The sequence below is a fragment of the Lygodium microphyllum genome, chromosome 25 (assembly GCF_053477565.2).
Source record: "Lygodium microphyllum isolate KBCC chromosome 25, Lygodium_microphyllum_v1.1.10, whole genome shotgun sequence".
Classification (NCBI taxonomy): Eukaryota; Viridiplantae; Streptophyta; class Polypodiopsida; order Schizaeales; family Lygodiaceae; genus Lygodium; species Lygodium microphyllum.
The window spans coordinates 90,698,503-90,722,963 of NC_141159.1; the positions used below are offsets into that span (position 1 = coordinate 90,698,503).

General features: G+C 42.7%; 1 protein-coding gene across 2 annotated transcripts in view; it reads right to left on the minus strand.

Moving 5' to 3' along the window:
• Positions 1-1,074: 1,074 nt before the first annotated feature.
• Positions 1,075-24,461, minus strand: part of LOC148014488 (NAD(P)-binding Rossmann-fold superfamily protein) — a 101,369-nt gene continuing 77,982 nt past the window's right edge. Inside the window, exons 6-13 of one of the 2 annotated variants that reach the window (XM_087666344.1) lie at positions 4,341-4,456; positions 4,099-4,215; positions 3,585-3,635; positions 2,418-2,506; positions 2,233-2,293; positions 1,940-2,017; positions 1,734-1,844; positions 1,075-1,533 (exon numbers count right to left, since the gene is read on the minus strand). In XM_087666344.1, the coding sequence (XP_087522470.1) occupies positions 1,393-1,533; positions 1,734-1,844; positions 1,940-2,017; positions 2,233-2,293; positions 2,418-2,506; positions 3,585-3,635; positions 4,099-4,215; positions 4,341-4,456 (764 nt within the window). In that variant the 3' untranslated portion in view covers positions 1,075-1,392. The remainder of the gene's footprint in view (positions 1,534-1,733; positions 1,845-1,939; positions 2,018-2,232; positions 2,294-2,417; positions 2,507-3,584; positions 3,636-4,098; positions 4,216-4,340; positions 4,457-24,461) is intronic. The other variant, XM_087666345.1, reaches the window with a different exon arrangement.

The following is a 24,461-nucleotide window of genomic DNA, read 5'->3' on the forward strand; positions in this document are numbered from 1 at the left end:
TCAAAACCTTGTCTACTTGATAAAGATACTAAAGTGCCCCAAAATGTTTTATTTGAGTGTCATGATATTTATGATTGCCAATTAACTTTTTTATGTAAATTTGTAAAAAAGAGCTATATTGTGGGGTTTTTAGATGACACTTTTATCAGCCAATCAACCTTAAATGGCATATGGGATACATTTTAGGGTATGAGGAGAAGACCATTCTTCATACAAGGTACTCTAGCACCTCCTTTCATCTAGACTTGCATTTGATCATTCTTGACCCCTCTTGATTGGCTACTATTGGCAAAACCTTGTTATTGTAGATCACTCATATTTTTTCCAAAGTCTTTTGACTAAGGCCTTTTATAATAGTTGTATTTTCCTCAAATAAAACACAACACTCCAAACCTTAGTTTTGAATGCTTTAGGCCAATCAAAAGACTCCTAATCTACTTAAATCACAACATTCTAGACCTTAGTTTTGAACACTTGCATCTAGTCATAACAATCCCAATCTATGATTACAATGTGTACAATTGTTTTGTTTCTACTTTCTTTACATAACAAGAAAATATAGTAGGATTAGGGCATTTGCTTGTGTTGGCCTCGATATCCTAAGTGTGGATGTGCCAAGAAATATGCATGTGCAAAGTGACATGCCAAGGTAATGTGTCACTAATAGGTTTTGTATCCTAACCATGGTATGCACAAGGTTTGATGTCACACCATGAAAGAAGCATGTATATGTCATGCTACCTTCCATTTCATGCATTGTCATATACATGCTTCTTTCATGGTGTGTCATATACATTAATCTACATAGTGTTGTGGAATTGGCCTAGCAAAATAGCATTTAAAATTGCTCCTTCTTTGGCCCCACCTTGTTGCCAGATTATAGCAAGCCTTTTCTTTTCTATGGAAAAAAGAAATTTGATGCCACTGAAACAATATTAAAGTCACCCAAAACCTCATAGCTATGCCTAGCCTTTGCAATGAGATTTCAGTCAAGAGCCATGATACTGACATTCTCCAATTAGCTTAGGGAAATCCTACAAGTTTAGTTTTTACATATCTTATTTCACAGTGCAGTGTCAGTTTAACATTGTGGATACCCACTTTGATGAAATTCGGATCCTCTACAATTGTAAAGTCCAAATCTACAAAATTCAAGGAGTTGGGAATGCAAATACCCCCAGCCAAGCCTAATATTTGAAGGTAACAACACCCTTAAAAAGAAAGCTTACCCTTCTAAAGAAGGGTTAAAGATATATTGCCCTTTGAATGAATGGTAGAAAATTTAGGAAGGCAGTTGTGGCCTTCAATCCCTTTAAAAAGAAAAGGGGAGCTTCAACACCCTTCAAATTTGAGATCTGGGGCCCCCCAACTACCTAATACAACAAAAAAGACCTAATCTATAACTTGCACAGATTCCCAAGCACCACTCTGTGCTCCCGATTTTAGCATAGCTTCAATGACAGCCACATCATAAGCCCCTTCAATCGGTGAACTTCGCTTATCAACCTCAGTCACAGGCAAACCCTGCAAATTCTAGAGTAAAATCAATTGACTTTGATATAGCCTCATGGCCTGAACTGTGAAGATATGGTGAATTCTCAAACTTGGAAGACTTCGTGGGAAAGGACTGTGCTATCACTCTTAAACCACCAATCCTTCCACAACATTCCATGCTATGGAAGTCAACATGTAATAGGATATACCTTCCAATTTCAGCACTCAAAAAGTCATACCTTAAATGTCAGGCTTGCTACATCAGCAGCAAAGCTTTTAAGTTCCTCGTGCACTCCAGCAAAGGGGTAAAATGATGACTTTGGCTTCCCTCCTGATGGATAGAAGTTTACCTGCAGTTTACAGAGTGCATGTGATAGCTTTCTCCCAGATGTTGCTAAGGAGGATACACCACCCATCAAGACCCTATGTACAATCCCTCACTTACCATGTAGCCATGTTGGCCACTTTCAGTGCCACGTTCAGCCTCGACAGTTCCTTTGGATCCTACAACCCGCCAAGACATCTGCAAAAATGTACAGAAAATATAACACAAGCACCCTTCTCTACATTAAATCCAGCTAAGAGGGCCTAGAGCTTTTGGGAAATAAAAGGCGTGTTTCCAATTCTCAGCTTGAACTAACAAAGCTTGAAATATCAAACAAGCATATAATAGAAGTAGCAAATTGGAGAAATTTATAATGCATAATCTGTAGACATTCTTGCAGATGGGAGACATACCTTTCTTGAGGTAGCTGACATGGACATAACAAAAATACCAGGACATCCATTTTTCAGCTTCCTGCTTGGACATTCATGCACCATTATTTTGTTTTTAAAAGATATTACAGCAAGGAAAATTATGGGAGTTGTGGCTTCAATTGACAGCCATATGCAACAGTGAGGCAGGTAAAAAGTTAGCTTACAAAAGCACTGAGATGTTGTCAGGTGCTGGCAGTGTGAGGTCTACATGTCGTGACAAAGCAGCTACAGAAAGTACTTCTGATCCTGCTACCTGTTTCAGAACTTCACAGCTACTCATCTAGATAATATAAAAAATATCAAGTTAAAGATCACTAATTTCTTTGATCTTCCATCTTCCTTTAGGCTGGACATCTCTTCATGCACACGGGGTCCTGACATGTCTAGTTCAGCAAATGCAAGTACTGCCCCCATGTTTGGGATGGGGGACTGGTCCACATAAAGCACACATCCTCACATTTAACGGCTATGGGGCTGACAAGTGTGAATCTCCACTTGAAAGTGTAAAGGATACTTGTGGCACCGGTGAAAGATTTGGAGGCACATTTTGACACAGATGTGGCTGATTTGGGGACTGCCAGTAGTATTGACGCATCAGCACATGGTGCTAAATTCTAATGTTGGGAGTGTATCTTCTCATAAGCATGTGCAAAAGAAACAGAAGCTGTCAGAGGGTGCTTTGGCCAAAGAATGGGCTTCTTTGCAAAAGATATTCCTCCTTGGAAGGTGAGGAGCCCTTTTTTTTGGATATGGTTCATGCAATTGGAAAAAGTTGGCCCTAGCTTCAAGCCTCCATCTTGCAAGAACTTGCATACAAAGGAGCTAAACAATGAAGTGATATGCATATAGCAAGAGTGGTTTTGGACCTTGGTTTAATAGTAGATCCCTGCCACCTTGATCTATCATGGTTTAACAATTGGCCCATGCACTGGACTTGGAGTCTGGACTCTGGACTCTGGACTCCTTTATGATTCATGAATCTTCAATTTGAATTTTGCAATTAGTATCAACTTGAAGCTTCATGTATGATGCAGTTTTCTTGTAAAATTAAGTATATACAGTTCATATTTTCTGGTAAGATTAGGACCATGTATGATCCATGCGCTGAACCATAACTGCGTACCTGTATGTGTTTGCCATAGGGCAATGTACAGGAAACACTATGTTTATATTGAAATAGACCTAGCTAAGCCTCAGGTGGACCTATTTGCTATCTTTTGATCATACATCCTAAGGAAAATTTCCAAGTCCCAAGAATGAGCATTTGCTTTCCATGTTCCAGATATATTTATTGTTCTTATAAGGAATCTGTTGATGTGAGAACAGCTTACCATGCGCAACCCTGCGACAAAGTGAACTCCCATATCAAGGGTGAATCCGCCCTGCATCAATGTTGATGTTATAGCAATGTTCAGCTTGTCCTCAAAAGACATTAATTTGAGAACGACAAAATTGGAATTGGCATCGACCATTTTGCTAATAATTTTTGGCAGTCCAGTGCCCATCAATAGCATTAATTTGCTAGTTAAGTTTGCCAATTGAGGCAGTGATGCACAAAAGTAGCAACAAACGGGACAATGTATCCATTCCCTTGTCATACACACTTGCTGAGCCAGCAATTCAACAGCATTTTGAACACTTTCATGAGCAAATAAAGGCCATATTTTTGTCACGTGTACTTGGAGGAAGCCACATATGCAGCATTATCAGCACTTCAGGAAATATGTAAACATGCAACTAGCATGAAGTATTGAAAACCCATGGATTTTCTGTTGGTTTTTTTTCTTTGACTGCTTACTACAAACATCTTTGTAAAAGAGGGGGACAAGCACAGCCTGTACACACCTGAAAGGCCTGTCTCCAAGCACTTGAAAAGTACGGATTTGCACTATTCATTGGTGCTTCAGCAATCACCTCAACAGTCATCAACTCACCAATCTCCTCCTTAACAATCCTAGCTGCCTGCAAATATTGTACTTAAAAATATTTTGAACTGTAACCGAACACAAACAGATGTCATCCCATCCTGACAATCTGCAATCCTAGATTTAGGCTTATCTTTTCTAAGGAACACAATGGAAATAAACCTCAATTAGTCCAGGTTCAAATCGATAGTTTTCAGCAACAGCCCAAAGTGGAGCAGGCGTTCCACTAGCATGGAGTGACCTGTAGATTTTGAGTGCTTCCATCGCTTCAGAAACACCTGATATAAAATGGTTGAGTTGTTAAAGATCTTTGCACATCATGTTAAAATGATTTTGAAACAACATGACTCATAATATGTGAAACATGTCTTGGAGAAAGTAATTCCACATTTAAACATCAAGAAACAAAAACAGTTGCAAGATATCTCAGTACTCAGTTAAGTTGACACAAGCCATGCTTTATTGTGACTTCCTAATTGTTGAACCTCAAGACTGCATAGGAAAAGAGAGAAAGCAGACTGCTATGGGACATGATTCTGCAATACCACAGAAAAACATCACAATCCCTTGTGGAATCAAAAAATGTGCTTTTTCCGTGAATAAACCTTTTCCCCTTCTGGAGTCGGTCAGTACCCTCACTCAAATAATTTCTGTCGAGAAATGATTAGACGGAAAAATCTAGCCTTTATAGGAATGCCAACAACAAGGTACTTGTCCAATGGAACAAGCTGATGACACTGCCATGTACCTAAGATATCTCACTATTGCTTATAATCCTTCCCAGTTGCGTTGGGTTTCTGTCCATTTGCTTATGCCAGTCCAATATTTCTGAACTAGGATGTAACGAAGGCTACATTGTAACGAATGTTGGCTTTGGATTTAAGGTGCTTGCACTGATACAGTTGAGGATCTTTGCTACAGTCCTCAGAAGACCAGCAACCTCATTCCAATGGCCCTTCATACTGTCCCACGTCCTGCAGACCAGCGAATGTATCAGTACATGCCTTCATCCAACCATGACCTCTCTGGGTTGCTCTCAACCTTTCCAAAATCCAAGCAAGAACAGGATATGGGTGGGTATAAAAAGAAAATTCCTGGTCAACTCAGATCTCTGTGCTAAATCAGTCATCATGAGATGGCCAAAGCTTAAAGCTTGGGCAAAGGAAGCTGTAAGTAGTAGTGCTATAACAAGTTTTATTTATGCTGGCAAATGTTTCTCATTTCTTCATTGGATGGTTGTACCAGCTAGTCAGCAAAGCAAGAATTGGGAGTTCTCTGTGAAAATAAGAGTGGCTATTACATTACTTAAAGAGAACTGGGTAGATAGGAGGCCTCTCGAGGTGGTCTATGGGGATGGAGGCAAGGAGCCTCCACAAAGGACAGTGGTCTCAAAGGGGGCTGCCAGGCTGCCATCACGCCAAATGAAGAATAAGTTATGCCTCCCCTACCTGCAGTGGAAGAGTCATGTAAGCTCCTATTGATGGCATGTGTCCACTTGTGAAATTGGTCCCAATGACCTTCTGGGAAGTGAAAGAGTTCCAAAGCTCTGCTGAAATGGTGACCATTCAGGTCTGGTCTCTTCTAAAAACTATTCACACCAGGCTTTCCAAATGTGCCACCTACAAGGGCCCTGAGATCTCCCAGGACCCAAACCCTGAACCCTACACCGCTTTTGAACAAATGATAAACAAGGCTTATTTTCATCCATGAATGCTAGACCGCAATTATGCTTGATTAGCACCATTGTTTTTCCAATTTTCTAATGCCAGAAACTAAAAATTCACAATTTTCCTTTCTCTCAATGCAGGCTGCATATAATACACCAGACACCACCTAGGATGGGCACATGCATACTTGCAGGCAAAGCAGTGATGTAGCAGCAGGCATTGCCATGTGGAAATTGCAGAGGTGACTCCTTGGTTGCCTAGCTGTTTGGATATCGAGGTATCACAAGCAAGTGTTCATGGTTGACCATGGCTGATCAGAGATCTGTCCTACATCTGTGAGCATGGAGCATCAAAGCATGCAGAACTGCATATGTTCCACAGTATGGCATGAATTCAGTAGTGAGACCCTTTTTCCCCTTGTATATATCACGAGTACTACTGTAAGATATGAGGACTGAGAAGGCACCTCATAGCCACACCTACCCATATTCTGTGATGCATCAGGTCAAAGGGCTCCCACCTTCAATTCTGTAGTTTTGGTGCAGTGTTAAAGCTCTCATGGGTAGTCGGACTTTGGAGGGTCCAAAATTATTATTTTTTCTTCATCACAGCAGTAGCAGCATGGCAACATTGCATCAAAAGCTTGTGTTGCAAGTGGACACTCTGCATATGGAGGCAACAGGGTTTCCATCTATAAAGCCAAATCACCTCTTCAAGCTTGATAGTCTCCCAACTTCAGGCAGAAGCCACCAACATCAAGAGGCACGCAGATTACAGATAGGATCAATTGGAGCACATGGTGATTCCTGATTCAATGGAAGACGTTTACTCTCTGCCAATGATAGTGTTTTGAGTTCAAGGGCTCCCAATGTGATTCAGGTAGTCCATCCATGGCCTTTTTTTGCTCAGAGGAAAACCAAAAGCGACACCAAATGATGACAATGAACGTTGAGCCTCGGACCAAATGACGATGAATGTTAAGCCTCAAGGATTCGACCATGATGTATGGCCATGGAGGAGCACCTGTACGTGCTAGATTCCGAAGACCAAAATCTGGCTTGTGGAGGTGCCCCTCAAGGCCATACATCAGGTTGCCATAGCATCAAACTAACTACTGCTTCACGCTAGCTAGTACTTGACAAGCTGGGTCTTAAGTGCATCTATAACACGATGCTATTTTAACTCCTCTCTCTCTCTCTCTCTTTCTCTCTATCTATATATATATACATACATATATATATATATATATACATATATATATGTATATATATATATATATATATATATATATATGCCTTCCCCATTAACTATACCCCAAACTAAGAACGAAGTTCTTGCAATATATAAACAATGCACCACCCTCTCTTATTATTTCTCACAATAACATATGCATGTCTGCAAGAGGTTACATAAACCAGTGAAATTTCTTAGATTGTCTACAAATTGCAATCAATGATAGCATGTGTTCTCATTTGCATGTGTTCGCTTGATGAAGCTTCGACTAAATAATCAATATTCCACTTTATATCTTAAGAAATCTGGAAGTATTACTGGACATTGTACTCCCTACCATACATTGTCCTTGGCATCGGCCAAACTACTTAGAGTTTTGGTAAGACAACTGGCTGAAAATGATCTACAAAGGCAATCATGGATAGGACCACACTCATTTCTTTGATTTCACATTAAAATTGCAACTCAAGTTGAGTTCTCAATTACTTTGGACATTTAAATGGCTTACCAATTCACCTCTCATCTTTATAAGCACCAAAAAGCATTCTCTCTCAAGAAAATGAAAATAAATAATATGAAAGTTAGGGCTAAATGCCTTCAATAAAAGACCATCAACACATTCATTTATGTGATAAGCATTCCCTTGAGCAATAAAAAATGAATTTATAAACCTAGATAAGCAATCGATTATTCTTAGTCTTCAACCGCAGTTACCCCAAACCTAGAATGGTTGGAGACACTGATTGTCGAACACTTTTACATGGTACTAATAATCTCTGTGTGTGTGTGTGTGTGTGTGATAGAGAGAGAGAGAGAGAGAGAGAGAGAGAGAGAGAGATACATCTTAGGTTATGGATGTTTTGTTACATCTGCCTAAGGATAAAAGCTCTGGTTGGGATGGTCTCACCAATGAATTCTTTGAGAGCTCGTCTACCCAACTGGTGAAGCCATTGGTGGCTATGTTTTAGCACGTTTGGGAAACAGAGGTCATGCCTTCCTCATGGAAAGAAGGCCTTATCAAATTGCTTCCAAAGGTTCCTTCGCCGTCAATGTTGCAACAGTGGAGACCAATTTCATTGATGGGCTCGATGTATAAAATCTTTTCCAAAGTGCTGGCGAATCGGCTCCACAAGCACCTTGCAGCTATTGTGCATCCTCTTCAATATGGTTTCATTAAGGGCCGCAACATTCTGCATAATATCTTAAATGTGCAAATGGCCATTGACTATGCAAGGCACTCTAGTCAGGAAGTGGTATTGATTCAATTGGATCTGGAAAAGGCCTTTGACTATTTAGACTGGACTTTCATTGCTGAACTTATGTCTGCTATGGGTTTTGGTACTCGGATGTCCCGATTGATCTATACCATTAGTGCTGAGGCTTCTTCGCGTGTTATGCTCAATGGTGGGGTTACAGAGCCATTTGCCCTTGCACACTCGGTGAGACAGGGTTGCCCTTTGAGTCCTCTCTTCTTTGCCCTGGTGACCCACCCGGTTCTTTCAATGTTATCTTCAATGGCAGCTTCTGATTAGCTGGCCGGATTGTCTCTTTCTTTGGGGCAGCACTTCATTAGCCAAGCTTTAGCTGATGATAGCTTTATGATTTTGCATGCAGACAAGGACAACATTCGCAAGGCATTAGATTTTTGGACACTCTTTGGTCATGCTTCGGGTCTTCGCATCAATGCCTTCAAATCAGCCATTCTCAGCTGCACGGAGTCGGATTTGCAGTCATTGGGCTGGCAGGGTCAGGTTGTTCCCTGTGGCTCCATTGTCAGGCATCTTGGGTACCCGTTGGGTGTTGATGTTCGGCCAAAGCAACTACTGGAGTGGATTTCACAGAAACTGGCAGCTAAGTTTATGTATTGGAAGTCACAAGCGTGGCCCTTCCATGTCCGCCTCAAAGTGGCTCAGACAATTATGCTGCCAATGCTCACATATTTCTTGCCATTGCTGCCGTGGACTCCTACTACCTTGAAGGCTCTTACTCGCCCTATTTGTTTCATGTTATGGAAGAAGGATTCATTGCACGCAAGTATTTCGTGCATCTCGTGGTTACATATATGTACCCCCAAACGCCTGGGTGGTGGGCCTATTTTGGACGCTGAAACTCATATGCTGGCTCTTCGTTGGTCTCTTTTTCGCGCTATGTGCGTGGATCATCACCCGTGGACCATTATAGCCCGTTATTTTCTGGAGGACAGCGGGCTTCGGCATGGCAATACACAAATTCGGGGCTCCTGGTGGCATGTCCTTAATGCAGACTCCCGATTTTCTAGCCCCTCCTCTTCTCTGTTATTGCATTTGGTCGGCTCCTGGAAAGTGGTGCTCCAAAAGGTGAGTTGGCATCCAGCGGAGGACCGCTTGCATACTAACTCCTTTCAATTGGAATTGTTGGCAGTCTCGAGATTACTTTCATGGGAAGACAAACATGAGCTCAGACCAAAATTTAACCGCATGGCCCGTCTGGGTGTGACTTCAGTTGCAGATGCCACCTTTGCCAGTCGTAATGTCTTCGCATCGTTTCGTATGGCCAAGAGACTTTTCAAAATCCCGCATGGATACCATGACTTATGGGAGCACCTTTTGTTGGTGCTTCAAGGCAGGCAACCCTTTCCTGCCCTTGCGGTGGATCGTCCTTGGCAGGACTGGGACCTTGCAGGCCGGTTGAGTCTAGAAAAGGCATCTACTAATCAGGTGTATCATCTTCTGATTAAAAATCATCAATGGCTGGGTGTTAAAGCTAATACTGTTTGGGGATTGCGGAAATCTCAGTCATGGTGGAAGGCAACTGTGATGGAGGGCTGGTTGAATAAGACACCTTTCAAATGTAAGGTCTTTCTTTGGCGGGTGATGATTGGTGGTCTTCCTCTTGCCTCCGCCCTTTCCAAGCGTCGAATCTCGAATGGCAATTGTTTCTTCTATACCAGTACTGTGGAATCGGCCCGACATCGATTTATTTCTTGCCTGCTCGCCAAGAAGATCTGGTCGCTCTTGTCACAGGTTTGGCGTATAGTGGTGGAGTCCTCTCTAACCCCTTTCGATTGGGTTTTTGTGCGGCCAAAATACCCCACACCGCCACAGTTGCATATGAAGATCTTGTTCCACTTTTTCAGATTCTGGGGATGCTGGCACAATTGGACCACTCAGAATGCCTTTCTTTTTTATTCGGCCTCTAATGTACCGAAACACATTGCCCGGCTTAAAGGTCTCTTGCATTGGCAGATAGATCTCATTCGGCACTCGAACTTGCTCCCTCGAGAGGACTTGCTTCCCTGGCATATGGCAATTTCCTATGGGTCTTTGCCATGAATTGTGTAACTTTTTTGTGGCTTAGTACTGGGATCTTACACACGTTGGCTTAGAGCCCTCGTGTATCTTGTAATCATGTAAACTTGTACCTTTTTTTCGTAATTAATACAATTACCTTTTAAGAAAAAAAAAGAGAGAGTACATCTCATTTACGAAAAAAAAGAGAGTACATCTCATGAGTCTGTTAAAGCATGTTTACATACATGTGTATAAGAGAAAGCAAGGGAAGCTAAAGTGACAAACCAAACAAAATACCATTCTATCTTTGGAATGAATGTAAATACAACTTGGATGGGAAAAGAAAAGTGGAAGAGTGGAAAAAGAAGTGCAGACTTCAAGTTAGAAACCAGGTGCGGCCATGCCTTTGGTGTCACGCTGCACCTGCCAGACATCCACCTGACACCCTGCCTGTACTGCAAGTGTCTTTGACAGACAACTCTAGGACAATATGTTGCGTTCCCTTACCTGGGACGAATGCGAGTGTAGCAGCAAAGTTGGTAGAGAGCCAATGTACACTGATGGTGTGTTCACCAACAGACCCCCTCCAGCGTATGCTTGAATGTCGGTCATGCATCAATATCATTTGATCCTGATTCGTGTGATGATGATCACTATCCAAACATTTCACCTGTTGCAACTCAGTGAGAAGCTTTTGTCCATGACATCACCTGTGGGCAAGTTGGCCATTTTTGAGTCAGTGATGCACATGCGGTAACAGCCGTTGGAGTGCCAGCAGGTCCAAAGCATTATGCCCACAATTGTAGGATGGGAGATGGCCTCATGGAGGACTTCATCTAGGTAGATGGCAGCCTACATTTATCAATTAAGATATGTTAGAAGACCACATTTTAAAAACTAAACTATTCGAGATGTGTGTGTGTGTGTGTGTGTGTGAGGATATTGGTTGACAGTTGGTTGATGGTTGATAAACGAAGAGAGTAGATCTTGGCTATATCGAGAGGTCATGGTCTTTGTATCCCCAAAGCGTTATCCATAGACCTGAATATAGGGATCTCTCACTACATACTCAATAGCAATACCATGTGAGTGTACATACGGAAGCAAAGAACACAGAGAGAGAGAGAGAATGAATGCTGAAATGGAAGAAAAATCACACTAATCTGAAAGAGGGCTTCATACAAAGAGCAGCCTTTGAGCCTGCATGACGACCACATCAATGAGGGTGCCGAATTGCAGTAGCAGGAATGTAGGGGAATTGGCAATGAGATGAGGAGAATGAAGACGACCAAGAACAGCGTCGAATAATGAATTTGTGTGAGAGAGAGAGAGAAGGGGGGGGGGGGGAGAGGACCGGGGCGCGGAGCACGGGGCGGGGGGGACGCGTGGAAAGGAGGCCAGGGCCAAAAGACCGTGCGCGGTTCCAGACTTCCCATCAGGGGAGAGAAAATCAAGCCATACACCTTTTTTAAGTAGTATCCTTTTAAAAAGGACTGTTAGAATGCTGCCATGTCAACTTGTGTCAGGTTCGGTATTTGTGTTGGTAGATCTGAAAATTAGTAGTATAGATATAGGTATAAGTATAGACTAGTATAGATATAGATAAAATCTAGGGATCATGAGTAGGCATAGAGATCAAAATGGCCACGGATAGCACCTTTCCACCCTTTCTCGTGGTTTTCCATCCATTTTCTTGACCCCTAATCTTTCTTATCCTCCTTGACTACAACGGGATGTAGCTCCTAGTAGGGCAGTCATGGCAAGCTTGGCTTCTAGTGGGAGAGTTCAATGATAAGCTATCCATGGGAAGTTCTTTCCTCATCATTGGCACCCAAAACAAAATGTATTGTAGTTCCATTGTTTAGGAGAATCAATGCTAGGTCTTTGTTTGTGCATTTGACTGAAGCCACTTCTTGTGTGACTGCTTGGCTAGTAGCACCTCTTCTAGCACATCCTGCCCCTGCTACCACTCTTTATGTCAGCTCTACCTCCACCTCACCAATGTTTTCCTCTCCCATTGACAAGCACCTCACTCACAAGGTCCTCGAACGAAGCATGCAATGGAAACCTTTGGTCCAAGGCTAACACAACCCACGGGTACTCCCCATCGTATGCCTTGTGTGTGGTCTTATCTAAGGAACAACTTCAAACAGTCAACGCTGTGGAGTTGGAGGAGAGTACAGTCCTAGGACAAGTTATGGGACACTTCCCTTCCCAAGGATAACTATGTGATTGGCTTCATTCTACCTTGCACACTCGCACCTCATGCATGCAACATAATGGAGGCAGTGCTAATGGAGCAAGGCATTCATGGTTCACCTCACTTCTACAAATGTGGCACAAGAGCTCATTTTGACATGCACAAGCTATATCCACGAACATATGGGTAATGGACATCAGGACTCACATCCCAACCATAGAGCTGAACGGCTCACCCATGAGCCTCAGAGCTAGTAGCACACTGGGTCACGAACACATCCCAAGAATTGGCATCCCGTATCACCAATCAATACCATCCCAGTGTACAAACACATCGGCCTGTGGGCCAAGATTCAAAGAGTGGTGATCACACAATAAGGTGCACAATAAGGCCTTGAGCCCTATAAATAGGATTCAGTTGCCCTAACCATGAAGTGCCCTTAGTGCGTTCACACTAAGTCACTTCATGATCATTGTGACCAATGCTACTAGTGCCCATCCAAATGTCCAAGGATATGACTTTCTACATGATATGTAGAAGATGTTGATGATTGCTAGGGAAAGCATTGAAATGGCCCAAGATCGTGCAAGATTTTATGCAAACCGACATCGTACTCCTCAAGAGTTCCATGAGGGCATGTGAGTTTACCCTAAAACTCGAAGGACTCCGATTCAATACTATTGACAAGTGCTATAAGTTCTCTTTAAGGCATTGTTATCCTTTCCAGATTACCAAGAAGATAAATAGTATATCCTACGAGCTTGATTTACCTTTGGAGATCCAAGTTCACCACCCAATGTTCCACGTGAGTCATATAAAAGAACAACTAGGGCATGGTAATTTGCTAGTTCCGATTGAGAAAGTCTTGCAGCTCAAGGACATTGCTTGTTATGTTCCACTTGAGCCCAAATCAGTTCTTGACCGTAGGACTACACAATCTTGTTGAACCCGTTATCCTAAGTATTTGGTTAAGCGAAAGAACCACTTGGAGAGGCAGAGGCTACTTGGGAACCAATATATTCATCAAAGTGTCATTTTTTCCACTTCGTTTTTGAGGATATTACTAAGGATAACAATCATTCGTAAGGGGGGAACTATTACATCCTTGGTCATATGGATGGGCGAGCTAGTACGAGCACTCTAAGGGCACTTTAGGGTTAGGGCCATCGACTCTTATTCATAGGAATCAAGGCCCTATTATGCACACTATTATGCGATCACTCCTCTTAGACACTTGGCCTATAGGCCATGCATCCATACATTAGAACGTTGTGGACTAGTAGTATGGGATGCCACTTCTTGGGATGCAATCATGACCCAATGTGTTGCTAGCTCCCAGGCTTGAGGGTGAACCCATTTGTTCCTACGGCTAGGAGGTGAGTCTAATGTCCATTACTTGTATGTTCGTGGATATAACTTATGTTGTCTCATGTGCAGGTTGAACATTTCACATAGCCAAGAGAGGGCATCTCAAGAGGAATCACACATTGCGCCAACATGGCCCCTTTGTAGCAAGTGTCATCACCCCCTCTCCTTCCCACCTTCCACCCCCCAATATTCCAGTTCCTCCCATGGGAGCTCTACCATTGTGGGCCCTAGTTGTGTATGAGAGTTGGGGGCCATGGGGAGTTCCCTCTTCCTTTGGAGGTGGGAATATTTGTGATTTGTAAATCTTGAAATAGCAAGTCACACTTATTGGCTCCTCCAAATGGACCAAACTACTCCTATCTATGGACCATACACTTGGATGTATGGTCTTAGGAATAGATGGTGGATGTTATCCATCATCCATGACTAGGTGACAAAGCATGTGTCCTAGTAGCTACATGGTGCAGAGATGGAGTTGATTTTAGCAATGGTTGAGGTGCACATAAGAGACATTAACTGAACCCTAGTATAGAGTTTCACCACCTTCACATCCTTCTCTGCACCACACAGCAATAGCATCTTCCCATGAAGTGATTGAGTGGCTACTTGATTTTACTGGTGGCTAAGGTGTACGATAGAGACATTAACCGAGTTTCCCCACCTTAGCATCCTTCTCCATACCACACAACAATGCCATCTTCCCATGATGTGATTGAGTAGCCACTCACACAAGTCGCTTGATACTACCTGCTGATTGCGAAATGGTTAACTCCTTGGATACTCTAAGCACACTCTATGAGAAGTAGACATATATAAACCCCCCCCCCCCCCCTCCCCCCCCAACCCCACTAGTGAGTATGGGACAATGGAGCTCACCTTCTGAAGCATCCACCAAGCATCATTGCATGGCACCTAGTTCTCTGTCTTACTCATCTTCAACCATGCTAAGCAAGAGCCTATTCGGAAAACCCTAGGGTTTCCCCATGAGCATACATCTAGCATCTTGAAACATGAATAGCAAACATTCTCCCACTTCAAGAGCACAAGCAATCCTCCTCCTAGGCTAAAAAAATCAAAGGTGTAGATAGGAGGCCCATTCGCCTATTGGAAATACTCCATTGATGCCCATAGGCAAAGTGGAGGAGTGCACACTTTGATTGGCTCAAGTCTACTATCTAGAGTTCATGAGCACAGCTACACAAGGCTACTGTCATAGAGCAAGCTTTGTGGTTTAGGCTAGATGGGATTTCTACATTGGAATCCTCAATGTCTATGTACTAACAAGGCCAGAGCATGAGTTGTTTTGTGGATTGAGGTGGTGGCTTACTTGAGGCGGACTCTTGGCTTGTTTGAGGCGACTTTTACAATCTAGAGACACTTTAGAGGATTAGTAAGGTTGATACCTAGGAGACATTCCTTTTTGCAATGATCTAGCCAATTTAATTATTGACTGGTGAAATTGATTTTCTAAGTATTAAAATAATTATTGAATTAATTTTCAAAATTAATATTTTGAATATTAATTTAATAAGCTAGATAATGTTGAAAAATGGAACAAGAAGACTGCCACTTGGCAAAACTTGCCCATGCAAGTGGGGAAAACGTTTTTGGGGGCTGGTGGAAGTCTATTCCAACCATTATGAGAGAAAAGGAGATTGTTAGAGAGCAAGGAGATATTGCTGATGTGATTTGCAACCACCAGGGACCATTCATACAGCAAAAGTGACAACCGTTTGGAGCTCTCCAGGAGTAAGTGACAAGTAAAGCAAGATCCTTTTGGTGCATGTGACAGCATATAGGAGGGGACAACAGTCTTTCTAGTGGTGCTAAGCCATAGGTGACAACTTCCATGGTTGTTTGAGCAAGGCAACAACAGTTTTTCAACATTTCTCGCGATGAAACTCTGAAATTTCTCTCTCTATAGTATTCACTCTCATCCCGAACTGTCTCTCAAGTTATCTTCCAGCAGTTTGAGCAATCAGAGGAAGAGATTTTAATCAATCTTTGCTATAAACCCTAATTTACGATAGAAATTAGGGTTTGACAACCACCTTGGGATGCATACTCAGAATTGAGGGCGTAGGACCTGAATTCCAATAGCTGAAATTGAGAAATTTCTAGAAGATTCAAGAGGCCAACTAGCCAATATCAGATTTGGGGCTGTATTTGTTTTTCAAGGAGCGAGTGAAGGCTGAGCAAACTAAGAGGCAAATTGCTTTGGAGGCTTATTGGTCAGTTTTGACAGCAAGTGGCCATTGGATTAGGGAAAGAGGTCAAAGGATCTCACTTGTACACCTTCCATTTGCAATATAAGATAAAGAAATACCGCAAGGGGCATGAATTTCGGGGCCAACAAGGTGTCCAATGTCTAAGATTAAAATGGTAAAGCATGTATTTTCAATTTACATGAATTTTATGCTTGCTGTAATTAGTGCTTAATCATGTTATTTACCACCCTATCCAAGGATAAAGGCTGGTTTTATGGTTCCATCACCGTGATACCATCAATTTCCTCAACTTGGTGGACCCGAGGAACCTAATTGAAGGTCTAAAGCTTTGCTCTAGTGTTAAAATTGTATTTAGTTAGGCATTATAGCAAGAATATCTTCAAATAGTGAGATGGGATCAGGCAAGGATGATGCCTCTCAATCTAAAAATTCAGTGTTGGAAAAAATGCAATGTTTGATCTTGGAGAAGGCATAGAGCATGGGCAACGAGCTAAGAATGAGGGAATTGGATAAGAAATGGTACCTTCTAGGTCTCTTGAATCTGATGACCAACAAGAGGAAGAGGAATTTGATAACCGGTGTAGAGATCAACTGAGAACAGCAGCTGAAATGTTTGTGCAATTGGCAAATGATCCGTAGTTTATGCGCTTTTTGAAGCCTTAAAGGAGGGTAGCAAAGGCAAGAATAGAAAATTGTATTCAAGAGCTTTGGAATAGCAAGATGCACTAAAGAAAGAGCCAATACAACAACATGATGTTCCAAACGTGGATAGTGATCATAAGCAAATGATGCAAGTGGGGCAATTATTACATATGCAAGTAGCGTATAGTTGCAAGTGATGCAAAAGAAGTACAATTGCATAAGTTACATATGGTTGCAACTGATGTATGGTTTACATGACTATCATGTCTTACATCATTGCTATGAGATATTGTTTATGCTCAATTTAAACATTACAATGTCTTAGTGGTCAGAACAATGTTGGGTTTTGGCATGTAGATGCATCCCTTATGGTTCTGACAATGGTTATGATCCATTTGTTTGGATTGTAGTTGGTTTAAGTGATAGGAATTTCACATGCAAAGGGTATGAGCATGGTTAAGTATAGGAGCATGACACATGTGTTGTTTGTCTACAATGCTAGCATATATTTCTAGTAGTGGCAACAAATGCTTTGGCACATTGTAGTGCAATCGAGGACAACTGTAAGGATTTCAAGGGGGTGGTTTGTCATGAGGACATGAAATTTTATTGTTTTGCTTAGCATTTGATTGAAAGTTAATCAAATGCGCAAATATGACTTGCACATGTGAGGTACAAGCTAATTATTTCACAATGTGGGACCCAAGACCTCGAGATATTAGTCGGTGCCAAAGACAAAAGTTGTAATAAGTTATGTCTGACAGATACTAGGTGGTACTTGGTGTTAGATTTTGGTCTAGACCAGCTTATTGGCCACTAATGTTAGTGGTGATATTAGAAAGTAGAGATTAATTAATTAATTGATGCCAATCTAAGGATTAACAATTGCCCAAGGATACTTGGAAGACAAATTGGCCTCGCCAGTTTAATTATTGGCTGGTGGAATTATTTTTTTGAGCACTAGAATAATTACTAAATTAATTTTCAAAATTAATATTCTAAAAATTAATTAATAAGCTGGATAATGATAAAAAATGGGATTAGAAAGTTGCCACTTAGCAAAACTTGCCCGTACAAGTGGGATAAACGTTTTGGGGGGGACTGGTGGAAGTCTATTCTAATCATTGTGACAAAAAAGAAGACCGTTAGGGAGCAAGGAGATGTTGTTAATGTGATTTGCAGTGATGGGGGACCATTCCTACAGCAAGTGACAACTGTTTGAATCCATCCAAGAGCAGGTGACAACAGCCCAAGGTCCTAGTGCATGTGACGGCATAGAGGAGGGGGGACAATAGTCCTTTTGGTGGTCCTAAGCTATAGCTGACAGCTTCCATGGCTGTTTGAGCAGGACAACATTAGTTTTTGAGTATTTATTGCAATGAAATTATGAAATTCTCTCTCTACCGCATTCTCTCTCAACCCCCAAGCATTTCTCAAGTTATCTTAGCATTTTCTAGCACTTCGAGCCATCAGAAGAAGAGATTTTAGTTAATCTTTGTTGTGAACCCTAATTTACAGCAAAAATTAGGGTTTGATAGCTACCTTGGGATGCATGCTCAAAATTGAGAGCCTAGGACTTGAATTCCAAGAGCTGAAATTAAGAAATTTCAAGGAGATTCAAAAGGCCAGCCAGCCAATATTAGATTTGGTGCTGGATTTGTCTTTTAAGAAGCAAGGTAAAGGCCAATCCAACCAAGGGGCAAATTGGTTTGGAGACTTGTTGGTCAGTTTTGACAAGAAGTGGCACTTGGATTAGGGGAAGAGGTCAGAGGATCTCACTTGTACACCTTCAATTTGCAATATAAGATAAAGAAATACCACAAGGGGCGCCAATTTTGGGGCCAACAAGGTATCCAGTGTCTAAGATTAAAATGGTAATGTGTGCATTTTTAGTTTATGTGAATTTTATGCTTGGTGTAATTAGTGCTTAATCAGGTTATTTACCACCCTATCAAAGGAGGAAGGCTAGTTTCAAATACACTTGGTTCGTCTCTCAATCCCCACTCATGTTGACCTATGAGCACAAGGTGTATAGAGCTTTAGATCAAAGACTGTAGTAATGTTAGAAGGAGTGTGAAGAAAACTGTTAGGGTTTGCACTGAGAAAACTCAGAGTATACGACCATGACAGAAACACAAAGAGACAGACACAGACACAAAAAGCAAAACTCAAACCCTAAATGCAAAACTCAAAACTCAAACACAAATAGAAGAAGGGAAAGAGCACAACTCTAAAGTGAATAAATACTGCAAATGAATGTTAGTGTGTACAGATACTCGAGGGCAGAGTAGTGTGCTAGAGAGTAACATCCACTAGAGACAGGGATCCCAAGCCTGTGACCACCAATTAGAGTATAGGATGGAGAGGATGCAAAAAGCACATGTCTCAGGAGGACCTAGAGCACCAAACGCAAGCTGGATAAATGACGAAGAGGGCTAGTATCTATCGCCTAGTATGGAGCAGCTGTCGCCTAATGATGGAGATGGGCTGCCAACTATCACCTACACACTGGAGGAGCAAATGCAGCAGCAGGTGTGGCAGTAGTCTCTGGGGTTGAACAGCCATGTGTGTATAGACTGATACTGAAATCTGTACTCAAGGGTGTGAAACCCGCACAGACGGAATGAGGTTGAATGGCGGCAGTCTATCTATTTATAGATGTTGAAGGGTGTCCCAAAGAATTAGGGTTTTTGAGGGACCCTTGAAACTCTCTCGGACTGCTCCTCTTTTTAGGGTTTTTTAATTAATGTGTGTTTTGGGGTTGTTTTAAGAATGCTAATTAGTTGAAAAGTGTGTTTTAGCTCAACACCCCCTCTCAAGCCCAAAACGGAGCCAAAAGGTTAGGCCAGCCACTTGGATTTTTACTTAACCCAAGGAGTCCCACCCCAAAGTAGCCAGGGCATCGGACAAAGGATACACGTCGGCTGCCCAATGGCCTACGAAGACTACAGAGGTGATGGTTACAGAGGAGATGGTTATCTTACCAAGAGAGTCCAAGTTTTAGTCACCCCAGAGAGGGCAAGGCATCGGAAAAAGGGTGCACGTCGGCTGCCCAATGGCCTACCAAGCCCTACAAAGGCAGATCGAACTACATTGAACTTTTTTTTTTCTATAAGTAAGAGTTAGATTTTATGGGATGCGGCCAATTGACGAATAGTGACCAAGAAGACGGGAGTAGGGAAGATACACCCAACAAATCACAAAACAGTATAAGCTTACCCATCCACTCAAGGGTGTCGATGACGAGGAAAAATATGATGAGGGAGTATGGTGTCAACAACTGCCGTTGAAAACAGCTTCAGATCTACTCAAGTGGTGCTCTACACAATGAGATGCAAAGTGTGCTACATGCTGAAGAATGCTCATTCAGCAGGTGCCACTTGGACAATGTCCCTCGTGGGAAAATTGTTTACTTGCCTAAGTGCCCTGGTACAAAGATCATGAAATCATGCAATGCAAAGGGGAAGGTACAACAAGGGGGAGAAGCCAATGTCGAATACAAAGTGTTGAAGCCTATAGAATACCAAGAAGGGTAGGAACCCCCTCTCAACCTAGATGTAGATACTAAAGAAGAAAGAGGAGCCTCATGTCGGTCTTCGTGTGGTGGTGAGAACCATAAGGAATAAAAGAAAATGATGAAGATGAAGTGGATGAACCATCCCACTAGAAGAGCAAGGTAGAAGTCACCACTATGAGAGCATCAAGAGAGATATTGCATGATCCACCTCGAGAAGGGAAAACGCCATGCTGGAAGAAAAGCAAGCACTCCTAGGATGATGAAACCATGAAAGGAGAACGGTGCGCATCCCCTTGTCTCTAGCCCAGATAGGACCAAAGCAATTTGCAAGTTAGCCCTACACTGAAAGACAAAACCCTGCAAAAGAGATGAGAATCTGCAAACACAGAGATTAGTGATAAGATGCTCCAAAGCAAAACATAATAGAGAGAAAAACTAACTAAAAAAACAATGCAATGAATGTGTATGTGTGTGAGTAAATGTAGCGGAAGACTTAAGAATGGAAAAGCTAAGGACAATGAATCCTATGGGCCCGACTCTAAGAGTAAAAAATGGATACTAGACTGACCTAAGGTATCCTAAAGGACCTAGAGATATGCTAGTCTAAGAAGGTGTCCACCGTCACGTACATCCAATAGTAGGGCTTTGCCAAGGAAATACTTGAGGAGGTGGAGAAGAAGGTGAGAGGGATGCATGAAATGCAACAGGATCAAGACCTGTAGACCAATCAGCCAGTTCCTCAGGGGTAGCGAAAGAGACTGTCTGTTGAGGCTATGCTCGAGCCACATGTCCAACAGCAACAACAGGTGTTGAAGGAACAAATGAAGCAAGAGCGGAAGGCATAGCCCCACTTGACTGTGCAATCATAACTTTCTACTGAGGCTTTTTAGGTGGAAGACCTTGGGCCTTGGAGTGACACTCCTCGTCCACATGGCCTGTTCTCTGGCTGTGTGTGTAAAATCGGTTTTTCTTAGGGAGTTGCTGCCAGATAGGTCTAGATTCTTTGGTTCCATCTGAGGAAGAGGAGTCACCCTTTGATTGGCTTGCCTTCGCATCTTGCGAGTTCTTGCTACTGTTGGTTTTCACTCCCAAAGAAGAGGCAACCAACCCCCCCTGCTCTGAATAAGGCTATGATAAGGATTTCTTATGGACTTAATCATGTAGCCTCACGTAATGCAAGAATTGGCACAAACTTGTAGAAGGTTGGCAATCAAGGCTGTGAGATGATGTGCTGAATGAAATTGAAGTATTTTTTGCACAACTTATTCAAAAAGAACGTAACCTAATCATTGTTGATTTTGGAGAGCCAGTAGTGGCGAACTCAGCTGCCTATATTTAGCCAACTTGACTTTCAGATCAACCCCTTCCTTAATAGAGAACTCTTGAAGCACAAAGTCGAGATTTATGCGCAGAGTACGATCTCGGGCCGCATAGCGGTCGAGAAGGTGACTCCAACACTTTGACGTGAGCGGAAAGTATTGTGACTGAGAGTGAAACTCAGGAAGCAATCCTTGCATCAGCTCAACATTGGCTCTGGCGTTGCCAGCTCTCCATTGATGGAGGTAGTTATGGTAAGCTAGTTGAGGGTTCAACATAGGCTCTAGACCAATGACGAGCTTCCAAAGACCCTGAGACTCAAGCACTTGTTGCATGAAATTCGACCAAGTAGTGAAATTTGACCCATTAACATGAGCCTTATCCATGGAGGCATTCTTGGCCATTGCAATAGAAGTGGTAGTGCTCGGAGATGGAAAGTGTGAAAAAGTGTAATGGGGGTAAGATAGGGAACTGGAGTGCACTTGGAAATGGGCCCTAGAGTGTCCACCAAGCATGCGGGCAGTGTGCAAGGTGGATCCATAGGTAGGGATGGGCTAACTAGGGATGAGCATGGTAGCCGTATGAGTAGCCCATGGTGGAGGGATGGGAACATGTGGAGCAAAAGATGGAAATCTTTAATCCCTGCATAGGTGTAACCCAAGGTAAGTGGGATGACGCACCATAAGCCAAGGATGGAATCCCCTATCTCTAAGTGGTCATGTGAGAGGTGAATCTCGGGGTAGTGAGGGGGATGCCCATCACAACCTTCCCAGGTGCTATGGGTGTGCTCATTTGCAGAAAGGTGAGAGGCACTATGTTAAAGGGTGGCATTCCCCCTAACGAAGTACCATGGTGCAAAGAGGTAGAGAATGGGATAGAGAAGGAGAAGGTGCTAGGAGCGAAGATGGAAGATTCAACCTCTAGTGTGTGTGAAGCGGATGTGGAGTGTGATCTAAGATTTTGAAAGGATGAAGAGAGATGATCAAGGGTGGAGGTAGAATAGGGTGGGATGGAAGGGAAGTGAGAAGTGTGTGTTACATGCTCAAATAAAGCAGAAGTTGTAGATGTACCTATGTGAATTCTGTGTGCTTCATGAGCCCCCTCTGCTAAAGGTCACATACGCAAAGGCATCCAGATCCTACACCTCAAAAGAAGAAACAGACGAGGGTTTTGATTCATTCAACTCAAAAGGGTTGTACGAACTTAACACTGGACTTGGCTGAAATGATGATGGATCACCAAACGCTCCAAATGTTGTATGCCCTTCATGATTGGACAGGTGGCCAACCTCACCAACCGGTTTGAATGTGGTAGCAAAGCTTGTAGGAAGGGTGTAAACATTACTGTACTTGTTGCGATAGTACTTCTCAAAGTCCTTTGTCATGTTAGTGAAATCTAGAATAGGAGTAGAAAAAGAAGGTGAAGGTGAAAGTGGAGTGTTGTCCTTTTCACCGACTCCATAATGCCATCTTAGGGCCTCCAGTGATGGAGAAGCCTGATAGGACATCATAGGAACTGGAGAAGAAGATGTCTCGGACATTGTGATTTGGTTATGAGTCGTATTGTGTGCCTCACACAAAGACTAGCTCTCCACAATATCCGTAGGATACTCTTTACAAGAGCACTCGCTCTAATACCATGTGAAGAAAACTGCTAGGGTTTGAGCTGAGGAAACACAAAGTGTATGACCATGACAGAAATACAAAGAGATAGACACACACACAGAAAGCAAAACTCAAACCCTAAACGCAAAACTCAAAACTCAAACACAAACAGAAGAAGGGAAAGAAGAACACAACTCTGAAGTGAATAAATACTGCAAATGAATGTAAGAGTGTACAGATACTCAAGGGCAGAGTAGTGTGTTGGAGAGTGATGTCCACCGCAGACAGATTCCAAGTCTGTGACCACTAGTTATAGGATGGAGAGGATGCAGAAAACGCAGGTCTTAGGAGGACCTAGAGCACCAAACGCAAGCTGGTCAGATGAGAGGGCTGGCAGCTATCGCTTGGTGTGGAGAAGCTGTCACCTGTTAGAGGAAGCTGTCGCCTGATGATGGAGATGGGCTGCCAGCTGTCGCCTACACACTAGAGGAGCAAACGCAGCAGTAGAAGGTGTGGCAGTAGTCTCTGGGATTGGATAGCCACGTGTGTGTGGACTAATGGCTGAAATCTGCACTCAAGGGTGTGAAACCTGCACAAACGGAATGAGGTTGAATGGGGGCATCCCATCTATTTATAGATGTTGAAGGGTTCCCCAAAGAATTAGGGTTTTTGAGGGACCACTGAAACTCTCTTGGACTGCTTGAGTGGGGACTTGGCAGCCATTCAGAGGCTATAGGACTCCCTCAAAGACCACACCCTCCATACCCAAGACTTGTAGGCACAAGTCACTTTAGTGAGCATGGAGGGCAAGCGGATGGGATACTCTTTTTGTACTTCAGCTCCCTATTGGGCAAAGGGAACACTATGTGCCGATTGTTCTTCCAGTTGCATTGACCCAACTCTCCAAGGGACTGTTGGGTATTTTACTCACGCCTTACGCCTACGCTCATATGGGAGTGTCGGTGATCAGTAGGACACTGGGGCACTTTTTACTCTCGGCAGGAGAGGTTTTTTCACCCAGACTTATGGTCTTATTATCGTATGCACTTATGTGCTTATGTTACACACATTTAGGCACTTAGTGTGTGTCGGGTGTGAACACCCCCCTACAACCCTAAGGTTTAAGGGTTGTACTTTGTACTTTTAGATTACACTCATTCAGACTATTCTCTTGGGTGTCGTGCTTCAACTCTGTCTCTCTCACTCTCACACTGTCTACTGAATCTGGCTGTACCTCG